Source organism: Chiloscyllium plagiosum, chromosome 1, assembly GCF_004010195.1.
Source record: "Chiloscyllium plagiosum isolate BGI_BamShark_2017 chromosome 1, ASM401019v2, whole genome shotgun sequence".
NCBI classification, from domain to species: Eukaryota; Metazoa; Chordata; class Chondrichthyes; order Orectolobiformes; family Hemiscylliidae; genus Chiloscyllium; species Chiloscyllium plagiosum.
In genome coordinates, this window is record NC_057710.1 from 125159418 (window position 1) to 125182557 (window position 23140).

The 23140-nt window shown below is 38.4% G+C and overlaps 1 protein-coding gene across 1 annotated transcript in view; it reads right to left on the bottom strand.

Moving 5' to 3' along the window:
• Positions 1 to 16204, bottom strand: part of cfap299 (cilia and flagella associated protein 299) — a 566302-nt gene extending 550098 nt beyond the window's left edge. The window contains exons 1-2 of the mRNA XM_043700704.1: positions 16193 to 16204; positions 15449 to 15579 (exon numbers count right to left, since the gene is read on the bottom strand). Coding sequence (XP_043556639.1) covers positions 15449 to 15579; positions 16193 to 16204 — 143 coding nt within the window. The remainder of the gene's footprint in view (positions 1 to 15448; positions 15580 to 16192) is intronic.
• Positions 16205 to 23140: the final 6936 nt, after the last annotated feature.

Consider the following 23140-nt stretch of genomic DNA (forward strand, 5'->3'; position numbering starts at 1 on the left):
AATTTGCCAGATTGGATTTGTCTGTGTTTTATGCACAAGATATACCTGGGCAATTTTTCACATTGTTGGGTCGATGCCAGTGTTGTAATTGTACTCGAACAGCTTAGCCAGGGGAGCTACATGCTCTGGAGCACAAGTCTTCAATGCTATTGCCGGAATGTTGTCAGGATTCGTAGCCTTTGCAATATCCAGTGTCTTTCCTTCTTAATATCACAAGGAGTGAACCAAATGGCTGAAGACTGATATCTGTAATAATGGGCACCACTGGAGAAGGGCAAATTGGATCACCCACTCTGCGCCTGTGGCTGAAGATTGTTGCAAAAGCCTTCAGCCTTATCTTTTGCACTGAGGTTGGGGATATTTGCAGAGCCTCTTCCTCTAGTGAGTTGTTTAATCGTCCATACTATTCATGAATGGATGCTGCAGGACTGCAGAGCTTAGATCTGATACGTTGGTTGTGGGATGGTTCAGCTTTATCATTTGCTGCTTATGGTGTTTGGCATGCAAATTGTCCTCTTTAGTGGCTTTACCAGGTTGACATCTCATCTTCAGGCATGCCTGGTGCTGCTCCTGGCATGCTCTCCTGCACTCTCTATTGAACCAGGACTGATCCCATGGCTTGATGGTGATGGCTGAGAAGGGCACATGCCAGGACATGAGGTTACAGATTATGCTGGAGTACAATGCTGCTACTGTTGATGGCCCAAAGAGCCGCATGGTTATCCAGTCTTGAGTTGCTACATCTGTTCAAAGTCTGTCCCATTTAGCATAGTGATAGTGCTACACAAAATGATTGAGGCTATTCTCAATGTGAAGGTGAGTCTTCAACTTGATAAGGACTATGGTCCCTCTTACAGATCGTGTCACAGATAGATGCATCTGCAGCTGACAGATTGGTAAGAATGAGGCCAAGTATGTTTTTTCCCTCTTGTTTGTTCCCTCACCACCTGCTGCAGACCCAGTCTAGCAGCTATGTTCTTTAGGACCCGACCAACTGGACGAGTAATACAGCTGCCAAGCCACTTTTGGTGGTGGACATTGAAATCCCCCACCCAGAGTACACCCAGATGGCTCTTGCCATCCTCACTGCTTCCTCTAAGTTTTTTTCAACATGGACGAGTATGAATTATCAGCTAAGGGAATATGGGAGATGGCAATCAGGAGATGGTTTCCTTGCTCATGTTTAACCTGAAGCCATGAGACTTCATGGGATTCAGAGTCAATGTTGAGCACTCACAGGGCACCTTTCCTTCTCACCCCACCCCAGTGGCTGTATATTATTGTGCCACACCTCTGCCAGGTCTATCCAGCCAATAGGACAAGACATATTCAGGGATGGTGATGGTGGCGCCTGGAACATTGTCTGTCAGGTATGATTCTGTGGCTATGACTACGTCAGGTTGTTGCTTGACTAATCTGTGAGATAGCTCTCCCAATTTTGGCACTAGCTCTCAGATGGTAGTAAGAAGGGCTTTGCAGAGTTGACAAGACTGTTTCTGTCATTGTCTTCTCCACTGCCTAGGTTGATGCCAGGTGATCTGTCCAATTTCATTTCTTTGAGACGGTGTAGCGATCAGTATAACTGAACGACTAGCTAGGCCATTTCAGACATCAATTGAGAATCAACCACAATGTTGAGGATCTGGATTTACATGAAGGCCAGATCAGGTGAGGATGGCAGATTTCTTCCCCTGAAGAATATTAGAGAACCGGATAAGTTTTTCTGATAATCGGCAATGATTTCATTGTCATCAGTAGATTCTTAACTCCAGTTTTTTTTATTGAATTCAAATTCCATTGCCATGGCAGAATTTGAACCTGGGTCTCCAGAATATTAGATGAGTTTATAGATTAATAATCTAGCAAAAATACCATTAGGTCAGTGCCTCGCCTATTCAGCATATATGTGAATGCTGAATCGTTCAGCAAAACTTAGGGCGAGCAGAACAACACGTATAGTAATTTCCACATTCCGCTGTGTTTGTATGGACACCAGAAATTGCTATCTGATTTATTCCTTAATAATTGGGGGCACCAATAACCTCATGCATAAGTATACCAAAATTTAGTCTGTGATATTTAGCTGAATAAATCCAAGCATTTAATTAGTTTACATGTAAATCTTATTTGTTTTTTTCAAATGCATTTTACATTAACTATAGATTAGAGATTAAAACAAAATGTCAGCTATAAAATCCACCAATACTTTACATTTAAAATACCCGTCAGGATTAATATTTGAGTAGATAACTATTAAAAGCTTACACTAATTTTCTCCTAACTAGCATATGGGAGTTTTAAAAATCAATTTTTTTTCTCTTGCTGACAGAAGTCAGAAAAATATTGGTAGGATAGCCATGAACAAATCATCACTAATGTTTGCACATTTCCTCAAGACTTTCACACAATTCACCTCAAAACCATCTGACAAAACACAGGCAGTATTTCAATGAACAAGTAATTAAACCAATTTGCGTGAGAGGATACAATCAGTTCTTTCTCTACTTGGATTCAATTGATAACAGTCTTTCTCAAGTAACTTATCAATAATCGCCAGCTTAACCACTGCAATAATGTAACAATGCAACATCTGATTAAGATTGAGCAAACTATCACTGCACACTGGTGTTTTATTACCACAGGTGCACAGCACAAAATGATCAGATGCATGTAACGGCCGAGGTCAGTGCTAATTGAAAACAGCTTTATTTATACACCTGCACATACTAAAGACATTGAATTCAAGTGGTATGTTAAAAGCAAGTGGAGGACACAAAACAGCAATATACTGATCAAGGACAGCCCCATAATAAGTATATGGCCTCAGGCAAGAAGGAAAGGACAAGTTCTTAAAAAAACTGTAAAGGCACCCTGTACTCCTCCCCACCCCCCTCCCCAGAGTTGCTTCTTCAATTGCAGATGTTTACAAGCTATCCAATAATATTTAAATCTAGACCTCCATCGATGTTAGATAGAAACATTGATGGCTTCTCCTTTTTTCCAAACAGGCTGTTAAAATGTAGGAGGAAGAAGGGGAAAAAAAAAATTCTTCTTTGCAGTAATTTTCCATAGTGTAGCTTAGCTACCTATTGGTCAAAAATATACTTACCACCACAATTTCTGAGGAGAATGTATCACAACAGAGTTATTAGCCTAGGTGTATAATTTTATTTCATGGGATTTCCAAACCATAAAATATTTTTACAAAATTACTTAAAAGTAAATCCACAAAATCCAGAATAAATTGAGCTATATATATTCCAACAACAATTTGTATTATGTACTTAACACCGTACAATATCATGAGTAACTTCACAGGAGCATAAAAGATGTCTTTTTTTAAAAAGTCCAACCTTAACACAGACTCAAATGAGAAGTCATTAAGGCGTATAGATAAATACACAGGTTTCAAGGAGTGCTTTGAACAGGGATGGATAAGTGTTCTGATAAAATCACTGGATTTGAACTATTAACTCTTTCTTCATACAGTTGCTGCCAGACCTGCTGGGTTTCATCAGCAGTTTTGGTTTTATTATGGATAAATGGAGATTGTGCAGACAATTCTAGAAAATTTGCCTCGACAGCTGAAAGGATGGATATCAATTGTAGGGCAAAAGGAAATGTGCATAAGGATAAAGTTTGGGAAGCAGAGTTCTTGCCATTAAAGATAACACAGATAAATAATCCACAGACCACTGAGGAATTTGCTATGAGGATGAGAATTTTAAAATCAAAGCATTTGAGGACTGTAAGCCAAAGTATGCCCTGTCTGATGTGTGAATCAATGGTAATTGGGGAATAGTGTTTTGAGTTCTCAGGTTTATGAAGGCAGAAACTGGACACTGGTCAGGAGACTTCTGGAATAATCAAGCTTGAAGGAGGTTCAAGCAGCAATTGGCGGAGGTAGGGGTATATGCTGGATGCAGATATAGCTTTATTTTTAAAAAACAATAGTCTCAGACAAATATAATTCCAAATTTTTCAAAGATCTGGCTCAGTCTGAGATAATGGCCAGGGAGAAGGATGCAATCAGTGGCTAAGGCAGAGTTTACCTTAAGGATCAAAGGCAATGGTTTCATGAAGAAAATTTGAACTGACCAAAGACTGGATATTGGGCAAGGGCAAGTAACTGAAGAGAACTGTAGAAGGTTCAAAAGAAGCAATAGCAACTTAGAGTTAGATGCCATCAATGTAGCTATGTAATCTTAAAATGTCTATTGAATTTATCACTGAAGGGCAGCATGTAGATCAGAAACATAGGAGGGTCAAGGACTTAACTTTGGGGTACTTGAGAGATTATGGTGCAAGAGTAGGAAGAGAAATCATTGCATGAAAAAGTCCCTACCTACAACTAGATAGCTAAATGGGGAATTGGTTAAGTATTTCCAATTAGCAAGGCTAATGAAAGAACAGCTTTGGAGCAGATTATTGACAATGAGATCAATGATAGCAAATAGGCTGAGAAGAATCAAAACAGAATGCACTACATTTACATAGCTCAAATAAGAGCATAAATATCCCACCATTTCAAAGCTGCAGTAGAATCCTGATTGGAGTATTTCAAATGTGGATTAGGGGAAAGATGAGCAACATGTTCATGACCCGAGAGTAAAGAAAAGTTTGAGCCGACAGGGTTAGTTTCTAAGGACAATGGGATCATGTGACAGTGGACTCGGAAAAGGAAAGTGACAGTACTTCATAAAAGAGAATCATTTAAATACTAGTTACCTTGAGGCTCAAGAATCAAAACTGGGTAGTCAGCTTGCTTAGTGGAACTAAAGTTGTCAGTGAGGGCATGGGTCTCATGGACAGTAAGAGCTTGGAGAAATTATAAGAACAAAGCTCATGAATGATGTTATTTGCAGACTAAGGTGGAGGGTTACCTTGTAGAGTAAATGGCTCAGTGGAAGGGAAGGGACAGAATACCAGAGGAAGCTGTTTAGACAATCTCAATGACAGAGAAGTTTTTAGCTCCTCATATTGTTTAAAGTAAGATGATAGTTCGTAGTACAAAAAAAGAATCTGGGCACTAATTTATATTTAAAGACTATCATGCAGCAGGAAGTAGTTTTGGCAAAGTTGAGCACTTGACAACAGCCTAACAATCTCTGAATGAATGGCTAAACCAATTGTGCAATGTAATCTTTAAATCTACTTCTGTCCTCTGTGCTTGCAACTTACCACCCTCATCACAATGCACCCAAAAGACACCCTATCTCCAATTACCCTTCACTTTAAATTTACTGCCTTCTAAATCTATGCCGTTGAGCTAAGGAAGCATAACACCACCTTCTCCAGGGCAGTTAGAGACAGGCAATAAATGCTGGTGTAGCCAGCAGTGATGTCCACACCCCAAAGGTTGACAAAGGGGTAATAGTTGGTTAAAAGAGTAAACAAAGGTTTGGTAGATAGAGTATTTTGTGGGAAAATGTGACATTGGCCACTTTAAGTATAGAAAAGCAGACTATTATTAAATTGATGTTGGCATACAACTCAACCTTTGAAGTTTAAAACAAAACTGACATTTGAGGTTTAAAACTTCCCAGACAATTATAGAACATAGAACAATACAGCACAGAACAGTCCCTTCGGCCCACGATGTTTTGCCGAACATTTGTCCTAGCTTAAGCACCTATCCATGTACCTATCCAATTGCTGCTCAAAGGTCACCAATGATTCTGACTCTGCCACTCCCACAGGCAGCGCATTCCATGCCCCCACCACTCTCTGGGTAAAGAACCTACCCCTGACATCCCCCCTATACCTTCCACCCTTCACCTTAAATTTATGTCCCCTTGTAACACTCTGTTGTACCGGGGAAAAAGTCTCTGACTGTCTACTCTATCTATTCCCCTGATCATCTTATAAACCTCTATCAAGTCACCCCTCATCCTTCGCCGTTCCAATTAGAAAAGGCCTAGCACTCTCAACCTATCCTCGTACGACCTATTCTCCATTCCAGGCAACATCCTGGTAAATCTCCTCTGCACCCTCTCCAAAGCTTCCACATCTTTCCTAAAATGAGGCAACCAGAACGGCACACAGTACTCCAAATGTGGCCTTACCAAGGTCCTATACAGTTGCAACATCACCTCACGACTCTTGAATTCAATCCCTCTGCTAATGAACGCAAATACACCATAGGCCTTCTTACAAGCTTCTTACAATTATCCCAGAGGTCCCAATACACATCATACAGGGTATGTCCAATCTCTACCTACGTAGATACCAAAGAGTCTGGACCATAATCATGCAGGTTTACAGAGGTCCAGCTGCTCTTTTTCAATTTCCATTACTTAGCGCTGGGACTCTGATAGCATTACCACATCGTCAATGCTATTCATCCACTTTGCATAGGCTGTCACAATCTCTGTCATTTGCAATGTGGGATTTGTTCTGTGCTGATGCATCTTCAACTCTTTTGCATTCTTGAAACACAATCTCCATTACTTACTTATGAAATGAATAAAACATCCCATTTCTAATGCAAGTGTAGTATGTCATAGCCAAAATGAGGAGTCAACCTTTCACCAATTGCATTCAAAAACAGAGGGCTGGAAAAATAAGCTCATCTTGTATGCTGCGGTCTATGGCAAATAGAAGAACACTGCAGAATGACCTGAGTGTTCTTGTGCTTGAATGACAAAATGTTACCAAGCAAACGGACTAACTAATTAGGCACTTGGAGCATTTCCTTACTTTTGAACTCCAACCCTCTTGAAACAAAGTGTAGTATTGTTATAAGTGTACAAAGCAGTAGTGGCAAAACACTCATAATACTGCATGCAATTTTGGTCTCCTTACAAAAGCATAGATGTTCTTGGAGATAGTTCAGAGAAGATACACCAGGCTGAATCCTTAGGTGAAGGTACTGTACTAAAATGAAAGATTGAGCATAGATTCAATTGAGTTTTAATGTGAGGTGATCTTGTCAAAAAATACAAGATTGAGGGAATACAACCTGAAAGATAGGTTTTCCACATGGGTAAGGTGGGAAGAAACTAAATTTGAAAGTGTCACTTCAAAATGAAATTATTTCAGACAGTAATGACTAGAAAATTTCTTTCTCAGATAGTTGTTAACTTTTGAAATTTTAATTCCAGTCAGAAGAAACTGGGTCATTGGATATATTCAATGTTGAATTTAACACATTTTTGATCTACAAGGGAGTTTAAGAGAGAATGTGCAGGAAACTAAGAATTGATGCCACAACCTATTATCCATGATCCTATTGATGGATGGCGCAGGCTCTGGAGTTAAACTGCCTACTTATCATTGTATCATTATCACGTTTATACCAAAGACGGAGAGTAAATACTGCAAAACTTCAATTATCTGTCAAGTTTTGATTGAACTCCAAAATAAAATTATGATATCACAGCAAATCTAGCTGAGAATACACATAACAAGCACTTTAATGTTATCTGAATCCTCTAAGCTGTACAGTTCAAAACAGATTTAAGCACACTGTCATGCAGATACTGAACAATACAGAAGAATTTGGAAACTTATTAATTGTTCAGTTACATTTGCAAATGTAAGTACACAAATAGTTATCAGCATTTTAAACATTTTACATAAAATGAAATATCTAGTTAACTTATTTGACATATGTGTTTCTCATTGGGAATGAGAATGTAACCAGAGAACCATTATGAATTTGTCCATAATCAAATCCTTCAATGAAAATAATATTGCAATTTGAACAACAGATTATTGCCTTTACATCAATTCAAAAGCAAGTTTAATATCCATAATGGGAACATATTAGCATGTATTAAAGAATGAAGCAATTCACGCATACCTAATAAGCATAAAGGCAATAGTTCTAAGCTGACATGAGTTTATGAAAGGCAGGTCATGCCTAACAAATTTAGCGAAATTCTTTAGAATGCAACAGGTACGCTTGGTATTATATATCTAGATTTTCAGAAGTATTTCACTAGGTCCTCTACAAGAGAATTTTAGCTAACAGCCAGGATAGATAGGAGTAAATAGATAATTAATTGGGTAGATAGGAAGATTAAAGTATCAGTAATCATAAGGACAGACCTTTTCCAGGCTTAGTAAAATTAATATCCCCACAATTGGTTTTGCTTCCTAATTTACAAAAATGATTTTTCATGGAAATATTGAAACTAAACAATTACAATTGTAAGTTGCCACTTAAGCAAACATGTGAAATACCTTCAATACATGGCAATGGTTATGAAGTCTGATACGAAGGGGGAGTATCCAAACAATACAAGAATTTTAAACAACACTAATTGGGTTACATGTGCAGTTTTGTATTTTATTACTATTGTGAAAACATATTAAACTTAGTTCAGATTGAAAAAAGGCTTAGATGTGTGATCACAGAGTGATGCAGAGAATAAGGAAACAATCTATTCCCATTGAAAGAAAAATTATGGGGTTAGTGAAAAAACATGGTTTAACTGAAATGCAGATCTTTAGGTTTGAGCAAAAATCAGAAATGCTGGGCCAATTCACCAGGGGTGACGCCTTTGAATTCAGAAAAAGTGTTAACATTGAGTCCTATAAAACTTTTCTTCAAAACACAATCATATTGGATCCAAAACATTAGCTCTACTCATTTCTCCAAAACTGCTGCCAGATTTACTGAGTTTCTCCAGCACTCAGTTTTAGTTTCAGATTTCCAGGACTTTGTTTTTATTTCAGTTACATGTACATGATCATCTTGAGCAGATCAAAAGGAAATGACTATGGACTGCAGAAACCATATTCTAAATTAAATTTCAAGAACGAGTTCATCAGTTCAAAGAATTCTCCATTGGTACACTAAAGTGTACATTTTTTAAAAAAACTGGACATCAGAAGAAATGCTGTTTGGGACAGAATGAGGATGTCATTGCATTCAACTTTTAATCTTGGTTTTAACAATTGCCAAAAAAAATAATGAAATGTTACAATTGAATTCCTTCTTCCATTCCCACTCTGCTCCATCCAGGTCAAATGCAAACTCCACGAACAGTATCTCATTTATTTCTATGAACGCTGCATTTCACTGGTATAAATTTTGACAATCTCAAAATTCAGCAAGATCCTGCATTTTGTTTCCCCCAATTAAGCTATATTAAGGATTATGAAATGGGTCTATCAGCATATAGGGGAAGAGATAGAAAAGTGTGGAGGGCAAGTCAATAAATGCTTCAGGTACACATGAAGACCATTTTATTTTGGAACTACAACATGCAATCAGAACTTTGTACTTCTTTTTGCTGTTCCTTTACTCCAATCTCACTAGTCTCTTAACTTTTTCCCTGTATTAGCAGTGCATCATCATAACTACTTTTTCATCAAAACAGTTTTGTTACTTAACTAATTTTTTTTAATATTGGATAGACAGACAGTCTGCAGGCCATTCAACCTACTAGCCCCTACTTGCCAACTATGATATGAATTCTGAAGATGGGTCACTGGACTCAAACATTAACTGATTTTTCTCCATAGATGCTGACAGATCTGTTACGTTTTGCCAGGTATTTCTGTTTTTGTACCAATATGTTTTGTTTCCTAATCATCCCCATTCACTTCTGCCTCTTTCCAAGCCTAAAGGGTATGCTGATCTTTCTGTTTCCAACTCTGAGTTAGATCAAAGTGCAATGTTCTATTCATGTTTAACCTTGTCAAATCAGGCATTGAAAATCAGCTGAAAAGACATGGTTTTGATTCTCTCACTTCTTACATAAACTATGCATTCATTGTTTATGGAAAAATAAGTGGATTTATAGTGTCCTTTACTAAGAAGCTGCTGTTGAGTTTTAGAGGTACTGAGTCCCAGTGCTAAGTGGGCTCTTCACTGTAGTGTGAACAGTCTTGATAACATTAAGTCAGGTCAGGAACCAGCTTCCACATGAATAATTGGATTATTACTAGAAAGGCATTACAAATCACTGTGGTCAAAGATAACAAAAATATTTCATTGTATATTAGTTCTATTTGTCTTCTCAGTCTATCTTGACACATACAAATTCCCTGCTGTAAGCATAGCAATGGACAAGTACAGGAACAAAAATGTCCACATTTCAATACTTTAAATCCAGCTAGAATATTTTCTACTTATTTCACAAAAGATTACTTTATTACAGGAAAAGGAGTGATTTCACATTTTCAATCTCTTCCATTTACAAAACAACCTCTAACCACAAGATGTTATTTGTGGGTATAGACCTATCCAGGTGTAGGTAATACTATAAAATTTAAGCAACTAAAATTTTCAGAGCTATCATAAATAGATTGGTCTTTTAATTTGAAAAGTATCTGTTTGAAATGTAACTTGTTCAACCAGAAGTCCACAAGTGCTTTGTCTACTTGAAAAATACCATTTGTTATGCTATCAAAGCCTATAATCAATTCTTAACTCAATAAGCTCAGCAAACAAGTGACTGGGTGCACAGGTGTCCACAATCTGACAGCCTGAATGCTCTGATAATCCTTTTTCTGCCTGAGCATTAAACAATTCACTGATGTGTCAGTGAACATGCTGTTCCTGCAGGTAAAGTTGGATTCCTTCACCAAAATATTCATTTCAGTTGTGCCAATGGGGCAAGGAGCAGACAAGAGGAGCAGAAAAACTGGAACAAAAGTTGCCAGATTTGAATCATTTTTTGCAGAATATCTAAAATCACAACACAATGGTCCATAATTCAGATTTATACAGTTCTTCCTGGAAAATTGGACAAGAAACTTTGTCCATCTTTCTTAGATTTATAATTTAACCATATACTGGGATCCAGTTCCCCAGCAAGCCACATTTATGAAACCAGAGTGAATGTCAGCTAACAATACCATGGTGACTCGATGTAGAACCTGTTCCCCCGATTGTCATTATTCTATGATGCAAGCTACACTGCATTAAAAAACTTAACTCATGTGTCAAACAGAGTGGTCACTTGATATGACACACCCTATTTTGTGCAAAAAGCATCAATTTCTGGCACAACCTTTTCCTTACTAACAGATAAGATTTTGAATAAATACCTGAATTAACTGACAAATATTCAACAGGCAAACTACATTAATAAAGTTGTTGTTTTATTACACACAGATGTAGCTAGTTTTACACTGAGTTCAATTATTCTCATTCAAGGGCCCTCGTGGTGCATAGTAGTGTCCCTACCACTGGCCCAGGTTCAAGTCCCACCTGCTTCAGAATTGGATAACAACATCACTGAAAACGTTGATTAGAAAAAAGATTATTTTTAAAAAATTCTTATTCTAATCTCAATCCAATTCAAAAGTTAGATTATTTCAGTGTTCCTGCAGGAAGAATGATCCAATCCCTGGGACATAAAGAAGCTCAAAAATATTGTGTACAATCTGAACAAATTTGTGACGCCTTTGTACCATAAGTTTACCTTTCAGAAACAGATGTGTTCCTCCCATTCTCTCAGATACAGGTCTTGGAGAGGTACCAAGAGAAAAACCTCAAGACTTCTGCATAAAAGCATCTCCTCAGTGCATTTCAGTCTCCAATTGATTTTACCAGTGGCAAGACTGGATCAAGAAACCTTTCTATAGCCCGTCTCTTGGAAACAGACTGACAAACCATTGTGTCTTCTTTAAACACCCTCATGCAGGACATCCCATGGTTTCCCACCACTCACCTCCCTTGTCCACATTACCAAGCACAGCTGGTGGCCATCCATTGGCTTGTGCACTGCAATTGGCCTTCCTACCAATGCAGCCCTAATGGGTCAGTGAATAATTTGGCCACCTGCGGTAAGATCACACCAGCATTTAGAGCCAGGATCATAGGATTCAAGACTGGGAATTGACCCCAAAGCCCTGAAACCACAAATCCAAAAAACTTCACTCAACATCTGACATCATCCAAGTAGATTCACTGGAATGATAAAACACAATTACGTGATGAAACAAGGGTTTCACAGTTTGCTGACCATATTAAGTATGTCTTCTACTATTTTTTTGCTTTCCTTGTATTTATAAGTAGAGCAAAAGCTCAGTGGCTCAATAGTTAGCATTGCTGCCTCACAGCGCTAAGGTCCCAGATTTGATTCCACCCTCAGGATCTTGTCTGTGCAGAGTTTGCACATTCTCCTTATATCTGTGGGTTTGCTCCTGGTGCTCTGATTTCCTCCCACATTCCAAAGATGTACAGGTTAGGTAAATTGGCAATGCTAAATTGCCCTGTAATGTGCAGGGGTGTGCAGGCTAGCCATGGGAAATGGCAGTGTTACAGGGACTGAGGGGTGGGGGGTAGGGGTGAGCTGCTCTTCGGAGGGTTGGTGTGGACTCCATGGGCCAAATGACCTGCTTCCAACTGTAGAATTTCTGTGGCTCAAATTGATGGATCATGTCCAACAAGTTTAAAACCATCATTCCCATCAAATTTAATTCTCTTTCAGATTTCATAATCATTGAGAAAATGCACTGCTGCATAATGTTCAGTCCCATGGCACTTCAGTTAAATGTTTCTCCATGTGCTGGGGTAATGGTGGCACAGGCATCATTGATGAGCTGATTCAGTACTGATGACCTCTAAAGCTATATCTTTCTATTTTTTCTTTGAGAGAAGTATTCAAAATGGTGCCAGATTGTGGCGACAGTGAAATAGCTTTTCACTGTCTTTTTCTGTTTTTCCTCACTAAGATACTCATCAATAAAATTCAATTCATTAATGTCATGTCATATTAAGAATTAGGTCAAAAGACACCAGTTTTTCAAGGGCTTTGACCAATTTTTTGCTTTTCTGACCAAAAGGAGACCAATGATAACGGATATCTCCCACGTGCATTTTGGAACTGTTTTGGGGTGATTTCTCAACTTCCCAATCTTGCAGTCATTTTTTCCTTTGTACAGGTTAGAATTTTGATGTCTTTCAATTCATACTGTCTATGCAAGTCAGTAAAAGTTTTGAGACAAAGCGTGAGCTGAATCGGAGGTTCTTTTGGCTTAGTCCAAACTGCATCAAGTTTTTTGACAGGATTTCTGCCGATTGGGATTTCTTACTGTAACTTACCTCATTAACTACTTACTCCAACCCTCACATCTGATTCTGGGCCCATATTACACTGTCATTCCCCAAACAATTTACCACTCAGCAGATATCTGATAATTTACTGGCATCCTATCATAAAAAATCCATAGTGCTTGCTTGGTTGCACAGTCATCAGGTACTGCGCTGGGCGGCTCCTGATATCTGGCCAGATATGGCTGACAATTCCATACCCACCCCCTCCCCCACCCCCCACAAGACCAGCAATGAATTCCTCATTCCCTAATCATGCTAGCTTGGGCGAAGGTTGCCACTTGAGTCAGTACACAGTCTCAGCTGTCTGAAAGAATGGATGCTACTGTAAAGTCTCCACACTGCCAGCCTAAGTACCACCATCTTGTCTCCAAATATCTCCCCTCAGATGCAATATCCATGCATGTGGGATGCATGGGGCTGGTGCCCATGGAGCACGTTCTGAGTTGTTAGCGCCCAGTATCCAATATAGATCATTTGGATCAAGCAGCAAGCTAAATTCACAAAGTACCTGCTCTGGAATGTTGGGAGTGAAATGCTCCCGATAATGAGATCGGCCTTGCCAGTTCTCTCATCTAATTCAGTCATAAGTCTCACCATAGCCTACAATGCTCAGACTCCTATAAGCACTAAACGTATAGACAATGCTTTGTCATTGGCACCTATAAAGATGGCTAACATTAGTCGCCAGTCATAGTGAGTTGCCCACAAGCAATATAAATTGTGAGGACTACATTCAGGTGCATGAAAGACATTAGAGAGGAAATTTGTGCAGCACAAAATCAACATGAAGTAGCCAGAATTTGTCGGCAAATGAATAAACTACTGGGACAGATTACACATTTACTTAACAATGAAATTGGTCCAACCCAGACCACTTAAAAATTATTCTTTAAAAAGGTACATACCTTTCCCTTTTAACTAAACTTAACCTGTGAACTGTAGCAAGATCAGCAGTAAGGATCAGAGGTGGATACAAATCAGTATTATCCTAGGTTGTCAGGCCATGAATTTTCAAGGCTTCCATCTTAACATATATACTGGAAGTTTGTATTTTCATTAAGATGAAATTTTTTGAAAGAGTGGAGGAATGAGTGTACTAGAGAGCAGTACATCAATGCACCTAAGTGGCTTTTCTAAATCTGACTTTCCTTCATTCACTGGTGGCAGTTGTTCATTCTTGTATTTTTGGTTTAAAGTTGTATACCATGTACGTTTAACAAGGCTTTTTTGAAGTAATTAATTCCAAGTATTACATAGACCATTCTGAAATTATCAAATGTGGAAAATGAAGTAAAAACGTAACTTTTGTTTGGATCTTATTCATTAAAAATGGCAACAAAACTCAAGCTAATCAGGGCAGGACTTATACAGTTAATGGGAAGGTCCTGGGGATGTTGCTGGACAAAGACCTTGGAATGCAGGTTCATAGTTTCTTGAAAGTAAAGTCCCAAGCAGATGAGATAGTGAAGGAAGCATTTAGTATGCTTTCCTTTATTGGTCAAAGCACTGAATATAGAAGTTCATAGGTCGTGTTGCAGCTGTGCAGGACATTGGTTAGACTACATTTGGAATATTGCATGCAATTCTGGTCGCCCCTTATCAGAAGGATGTTGTGAAACTTGAAAGGGTTCAGAAAAGATTTACAAGACGTTGCTAGGGTTGGAGAGTTTGAACCATAGGAAGGGGCTGTGGCTGTTTTCCTTGGGGTGTCGGAGGCTGAGGGGTGACCTTATAGGGGTTTATAAATTCATGAGGGGCATGGACAGGATAAATTGATGAGATCTTTTCTCTGGGTGTGGGGGACGCCATAACTATAGGGCATAGGTTTTGGGTGAGAGGGGAAAGATTTAAAAGGGATCGAAGAGGCAACTTTTTCACAAGGTGGTACGTGTATGGAATGAACTGCCAGAGGAAGTGGAGGAGGCTGGTACAATTGCAACATTTAAAAGGCATCTGGATGGGTATATGAATAGGAAAGGTTTAGAGGGATATGGGCCAAGTGGGACTAGATTAGTTTACGATATCTGGTAGGCATGGACGACTTGGACTGAAGGGTCTGTTTCTGTGCTGTACGTCACTATGACTCTGACTTTATTTATTACTATTATTGTCTTAACACTACCATTAAAATAAGCTTGGGTTTTGCTCCAAATGTATGAAGTACAAATACTTCCTTATTGTAATTCTTTGTTTTTATCTGTTGGAAGAAGATGAACAGGAAGAACACACAGCACTCATTATGATTTCAAGATCCAGTGAAATGCATTTCCTAAATGAAACAAGCTCGAACCATATTTTCAAAATAGCTACTCCTCTAATTCCATCACCCTGATGATGGGAATACTTTACCTAAAGCAACATATTTACTGTTTGTCTTTTAGATTAAACTCATGAATACCTATATATATCAAAGAATTAGGACGTACTCACTTTTTCTGGCTTTTCTTAGCAATCCTCGCGGCTTCAGCAGCTGCTTTCCTCATTTCAAACTCTTCTCTTTTCAGCACCTCTCCACTTCCCCTGTATCCCAGTTCCACCAATTGTCGAGCCAGCTCCTCATCCTAATGATTAACCAAGGCAGAAGTGAAAGTTATGCTCTTTGATAATATTATAGCAATGGTGAAGCTTTTGGGCCAGTTGGAAAACAAGTGCAAAAAGAAAAAAATAATTTGTATTACTTCTGCATAAAGTGAACTGTACTTTATTGTTAATAATAAAAGTGGGAGCAGTTTTGTATAAAATCTTTTTAGTCTATGATAGTGTTAACATTGTTCACTAAAAATGAGATAACTGAGATATTACTAAAGCATATGGTATGTTGTAAAAATGTAACTTCATGAAGATATAAAAATCTTAACAGTACAAAATTACCAGAGTGTTATGTATGAACACCGACTGAAATAATCACAGTAAACTCGAAGATGCTACTTTTATCATAACAGCTTAGGTGAATTGCTGTTACATAATAAGAAAGAAAATATTGGAAATAATTCATAACAAATTAGTTTATAAAATATGAATTGTGAAACAAAGTGCCAGATTTTAACTCTGTTAATGAATCAGTTTTGAATTAGTTAAAACCTTGCTCCAAGTCTTGAGCAAAATTCCGAACTTATGTAGTATCCATAATTTTAACGATCAAAAAAGCAGGACTTTCATAATTCAGAAAACTACTTGGACTTCCATGATTGAATGGAAGGATATATAGTTAAAAACAAGCATATGCATATTATTCTTGACTACAAATCAACTGTAAAGAAGAATATTGCATGTGATTCTGTCATAAGGTATCTTACATTTAACCATCATTCTGCATGAATCACCGTGACTATGCATCGAAGCTCCCAGATTAGTATAGATTTGACTGCAGTAATTATTCATCTACTGATTATTTATATACTTAATTTCCTTTCAAGTTTTCAATCACAGTTGTTTAAAAAATGAAAAAGCGTATTAAAGAAAATGGTGGATGGAGAAGAGAGATTAAACTTAAGCCATTTATATAGTCACTGTATTTGTCTTATAATTTTCTCGAATTATGCGTTTTTTAGATCTTGTGGAACTTAAAGGTTTGATTAAATTGACAGAAATTGGAGCAGATTTATTACCAAGAGTCCAGGTTATTCACAGTATATACTTCAAAACTTTAGGTTTTCTAATAGGATAGGATATGGAAAAGATATTCAATCATGTTTAAGTTTCATTGATTTAAACAATTGTTTAAAAAAGTTACATGCAAGAAATAAATATTATTCCACAAAATATGGATAATGAATATATTTATCATAACTAAAGATTACTGGCTGGTGGCTTTCAATTGCCACAAATGCAAACTTGTTGATAAATTTAGAATGATGTTTTGAACAAGCACTGCCACCTTGTGCCATGTTCAACATACAAAGTACTTAATTCTTTGCAATATACCTTGCTATAAACCCTTCCTAACATTACATTTACATTTATGTTCACTATGAACAAATTATATTTAAATAATCAACAAAGTAGAGAAATCATCAGTATGCATATTACAATTTTAGTAACTAGGGCAATTTTAAAAGAATTAAAACCCAAATCAAAATTATTCTATGAAGAGAATAAAGTATCTCAACTTCGACAAAGTTTATGGTATATCAGACAAATCCAAAAGCTGACAGTCCACATGTACAATAAGGGTTTAACCTCTAGAATCATATAAACCCTACAGTGCAGAAAAGAGGCCATTTGGCCTCTCAAATCAACACCAAGTCAGATACATCTATCCTCTGGCATGCACTTACCAGTTCAGTGGGCTCTGCGTTGCCTATTATTTTATCTACACTTGAGATTTTCTAATGGCAGTCACAACTGCAGTGGAATTTGTTTTGTTACGAGGTACGAATTTGTTTTGTTACTCTGGGGAGGGGTTGATCTCCTACCTGCTCCATTTGCTTTGGAACACTCCTGTTGAGGCAACTCCAGTTATGTTTGCCCTGCTGCTCTCCCACCAGTTAATTTATCTCCCTCATTATTTGTTTACCTATCTGCAATACTACCTGGTCTCGCTTTAAATTTAATAAAAGGGCATTGGCTAAGTTTGTAGATTAATTCGCCAAGCTGACATATTTTCTGCTGACGTTTCAGCGCCTCGCAAGGTGGCATAGTCAGTGCATCTTTGCTAAAGTGTTGGTGGTCTTTCCTGCCTGGTGTTTATGTGCCTGTTGTTTTGGTACTTCTAGTTCTGTATCTGAGTGGTTTGTGAATGGGATCCAGTCAATGTGTTTATTGATTGAGTTCTGGTTGGAGTGCCAGGCTTCAAGGAATTCTCTTGCATTTCTGTTTTGCTATGATGGTTGCATTGTCCCAGTTGAATTTGTGCCCTTTGTTGTTTGCATGGTTGAAAATGAAATTGTACTGGTTGTGTCTGGCAGTGGCAAGTTGATGTTCGTGCACTTGTAAAGGACAAACAGAAAGAAAACTGACCAATGTAGTGTTTTCTCACAAACCTTGCAGGGTATCTTCTGGATAATGTTTGTCCTGTTGGATGTGGATGTCGGGTCTTTAACATTTCACCAGGAGCTGGTGAAAGGTGTTAACTGGGCATTAGCTAGCCAGACCACCTCTCATCCAGCAGGGATATAGGCTTCCTTCCTCTTGTGCCTGGTGTAAGATTTTTCTATTTCTATCATACTCTTTAGGGCATCCTAACTCACAAAGCACTGGTTAGCTCCTGCTGCTCTAGGCAGAGGCTAATTCACAAGTGAAACAGTAGGTTTCTCACCAACAAGGGATCTATTCAAACTCTTCTAAAATTTGGAAAGAAGGTTTTGGCCTGCCTGACCAAATTACGATTTAGCAAGGATAAGGACTCCCTTAATCACAGTGGCCATGCAGTCTCTTATGGTTTGCCTATCTGGTCTGGGCTTCATAGCTTCTACAACTTGGTCGCTGGCCAGGTCATTCCCAAGTAGAAAATCTATCCTTGTTCCTAAGAGGTCCAGAATGATTTCTATGATTACTGAATTCAAGACTACACCAGACAATACATGAACTCATTGGAGGGGTTTATAATCTTCTCTGACATGAAAATTAGAGGGTCTCAGAGTAAAGCAATAGACTGGCTTGGTTTGTGGGAGCAGTGCTATTAATGGCATTCAGGACTCCTCACATTGCAGCAGTGACACATTATCTGCCTTGCTATCCTTCATTGTGTTTTAATTAACTACTCGATTGTCCTTTTTATATATCTTAATGTTACCACCAGTTCCCATACTATTTTAAATGGTGTGAATTGACTAGAGACGGACAATTCACCAGATTTGTATCTAAAAATAGCTTCTTCCCCTGCAGTCGAAGAAATCAATGAGGTTGGAAAAGTTAGAAAAAGCAAAAGTTAATATACACCTCCTTCCCTCATGTAAATCCGCAAACTTCCACGACTCTTTGCAAAACCAAATTATACTGAGAAGCCTAGTTTTAAAATATTCCAAAACAAAAAACTTCACTGGCCCCAGGTACAAAACAAATACTAGTTTCAACCACATTGCTGAATTATGTAACATCAACTATTTATCCCAGTAAAGCCTTGCTTAAAGCTTAGTCATTCAGAATTGAAATGATAGATTTCAGTTCAAGCAAGAGTGCCAGGGGGCATGCTAGACTCAGATCAGGCAAGCATACAACTGAGGTATCAATCTGGTGAAGTTATAAAACAGGACGACTTGCATTCCAGACATCTTAAGCAGCAAGTGATAGACAAAAGGTAAATGATTCTCCAACTAGTAGTTCAGATCTATGTCTGGCAGTCCTGCTAAATCTAGTTGTGAGTGGTTGAGCACAATTAAGCAACTCACTGAAGAAGGTATCACAAACATCCTCATCCTCAATAATGGGGGAATCCAGCACATCAATGCAAAACATAAGGTAGAAGCATTTGCAACAATCTTCAACCAGACATTCAAAGTGGATGATGCCACACTCAGTCAAATGTTTACTTGATGTCAGGAACAGATACCCCACACCACTGGAATTCAACTCTTTTTTTAATCTACTAGGAGAAAGTCAGGACTGCAGATGCTGGAGTTCAGAGTCAAGCGTGTGGTGCTGGAAAAGCATAGTAGGTCAGGCAGCATCTGAGGAGCAAGAGAATCAACATTTCGAGCATAAGCCCTTAATCAGGAAGAGCTTATGCCCGAAATGTCGATTCTACTGCTCCTCGGATGCTGCTTGGTCTGATGTGCTTTTCCAGCACTACACACAACTTTTTTTAATCTATGTTTGTTTGGAACAAAGCTTTAAATGTGATTTGGAGTCAAATAACTCTGGCAGAACGCAAACCAAGCTGAGATAGTTCTACTTGAAAGCACTGTGGATAACACATTCCACCACTGTACTTTCTGTGGATTAGTTCTGCCTGGGTAATTTTCCAAATGGTCAGTTAATGGCAGTGTTGTAGCTCGAATGGAACAATTCGGCTAGAGGTATGGCTAGCCATGGCACAAATCTCCAGTGCTACAGTCAGAACATAATTGAGCTGTATAGTTTTGCTAAGCAGAATGAGCATTTCTTGATATTATATGAACATCTTAGCTTCAAGAGGTCAAGATGGATTTCCGCCTGCCATTTCTTGCTGAAGATCCAGCCTTGTTGTTAGCACTGATAGGATCCATCATCATCCAAAATTAGGGGCATTCAATAGAGCTTTTCCTCTTCCCATTAGCTGGTTAATAATTCACTATCCTCCATGATCAGATGTAGCAGGGGTACTACAGTGATTTAACTTAACTGTTATGTATGGGATCACTTAGTTTCCTATATCATGTTTGCCAAAGGAGAAATTTCCAAAAGAAATTGTCGTCCATATGGATGTCGAAAATGGATAAAGGAAATTTGGAATTTATAACCTGGTGGACTACACAAGGAAAAGAGTTTACTCATCTGGGACCAGTTTAGATCACATCTAGTGGCTCAGTGGTTAGCACTGCTGCTTCAGCACCAGGGTTCAATTCCAGCTGTCTGTGTGGAATTTGCACAGTCTCCCCCTGTATTGCATGGGTTTCCTCTGGGTGCTCCAGTTTCCTCCCACAATCCAAAGATGTGCAGGTTAAGTGAATTGGACGTGCTAAATTGCCCATACTGTTCAGAGATGCGTAGGTTAGGTGCATTAGGCAGGGGTAAATATAGGATAATAGGGGAGGGGAATGCGTATGGATGGGTAACTCTTCGGAGGGTCAGTGATGTGGGCCTATGATTCTATGTCTCATTATTGATAATCATTGCACACAAAAGAAATCAAATCATAGGTTCGGACCTGGTCTTTCTTGGTTTTGTGGAGGGGGTGGTGCAAGGTGAAGCTGGTTGCTCATAAAATCCAGCAGGTACACTTTATCTGCCTGTACCAAATCTGAAATTTTATACTGGGTAGGCGGGTAAATTAACCATGAAGTTATGCATCTGCTGTTAACAAATCAATAGTTCCAGATTAAACCCTATCAAAGCAGCCTGGGATTTCAGTTGTGCCTTTTTTGTGGAGCTTGTCTTCTCTGAACTGATTTTACATATAACAAGGTGTGGGCCCTGAATAAATACAGGTTTCATCAGATTTGCAGTAAGCTGATGTCAATGAGCGAAAACACAGCACAGCCACTCACATGAACCCAGATGGAACACTGCTTTGTGAAAAGCAAGTCAAATCTATTTTAACAATTCCATTTACAATAAGAATGCTTATTTCATTGTCAATAGTAACAGCAGTTCACAAATGCTCCAGATGGGTATATGAATCTCTATGACTCTAATAGAAGTATAAGGTACAATTTTTTTCTTATCTAGTGAACCAGTGCCATCTGTTATTGGCATTTCCTTGCACACCACTGCCACCCTCTGTTGATTAGCAGTAGTGACAAGGCAGCCAGAGTCCTATTTCTTCCACTAATGCCATTAACTTTAGTATTCCTTTCATTGTACTGTACTGCTAACCACAGAAGCTAAGTAAAGCAGTATTTTTATGATTCTTGATGCCATGGAAAAAAATTAACATGTTTAAAATGTCCTCATATAGCATTTAAAGCACCAATCCTTTTTAGACTGTTTCTACCTTTCATAATGCCTTCTGTTCAGACAGCTCAAATAGGAATATCAACCTGACTTTCGTGATTGATATAACATATGATCAAAGGCAGACATGTTTTCTTTATTGGCAATTCTCATTGAGCAGATATTATGGGCAGTAGTTTTCATTGGTTGGTCCCCAAGCAAATTTCATTGACCAGTCCTCATTAGGCAAATGGAAGATGGAACAGCAGTTACCCCAGGGAAAAGTTCCCTAACACCTCAGCTAGAAAGCAGGATTCTGCCCCGACGAAACATTCCCTGCCAACAGCCTGTTTGTTCTCTGGTATTAGTGACCCCCATCCCCGACTGTCACAACTGTACACTTTCTTAATCAAATTACCTTTTGCTCCACATGTAATCTGCTATTTCTCAGCTTATGAGAAAATTGCTATGAAACATCAATATACTACAAGTTTGTGATCACAAACCCATGAAAATGAATGGGCAGTAGATGCACAGCAACATTAGCAACTGCAAGTTTCCCTCCAAGTCACATACCATCCTTACTTGGAACCATACTACAATATAAATTAGATTTAAATCACGTACTAAAAATTGAAAAGAGATTTGGACATATTTAACAGTTAGTCAGCTAACAGTTACTAGTTACCTTTCTTACAGGTCAAAGTAAAGGACTACAATTCCTACCAGCCTTAGATGTTCCAGCACATTCACAAAACAGGACACATTTATGTGCAAAGTCCAGCACTGATTCTTCTCAGCAACTGCAGTGACTGGGCAGAACACGACCATCTAGAATGCCTGTATGGTGCTGGTCAACTGAAAACCTGATCACATAGCAAGCAAAATGTAAGCTCATGTGACGGAGTCTTCTGCAACAGGGAAACAGGCTCCATACTGATGAGATGCTGGGCCAACTACAGCAGCTATGGCTCTGAAAATCCCTGGGAGCTGTTCAGAGCAGTTGCAGCTCAGGAAAAGTCCCGGGAACCATAGTTGGTACAAAGCAGTGCAAAATACTGGAGAATGGACAAGTCCTTGGAATAATTTAGCTTTTGCTAAAACTGAATCAGATAAGAATTATAGCCATAGTATTAAAACCACAGACAGTGAACAACATTCAATTCAGTACATTTTGACAAGAAACCAGATTACTTCTTTGAAACTCAATATATGTAGCCACATATTCAAATACATAAATGAAAGAACCATATGGGCACTTCAAAAAAGGTCCATTTACATCTTTAGTACAACATGTTGGCAGCAAACTAATATAGCCTACTTGCATCTAAAGCAACATAAAAAACCAGTACTTAATCCATTGAGTAGAATTCAATACATTGGTTGTGTGACTAAAATATACTGACTTAAAGATATGTTGCCAACCAGTTCAAGATATTACAGATTTATCTGCCTTTGAAATGCTTTGAAGGTTTAACTGAATTATTGTCATATTATAATATCCTAACACAAACTGTTTTAAATTCTTTTTTATGTACTTAAAACTACACTACAGTGAATATGGTGGGTTCACTGTTCCCTGCTCTTTGTTTATCTTAAGCATCAAATTTG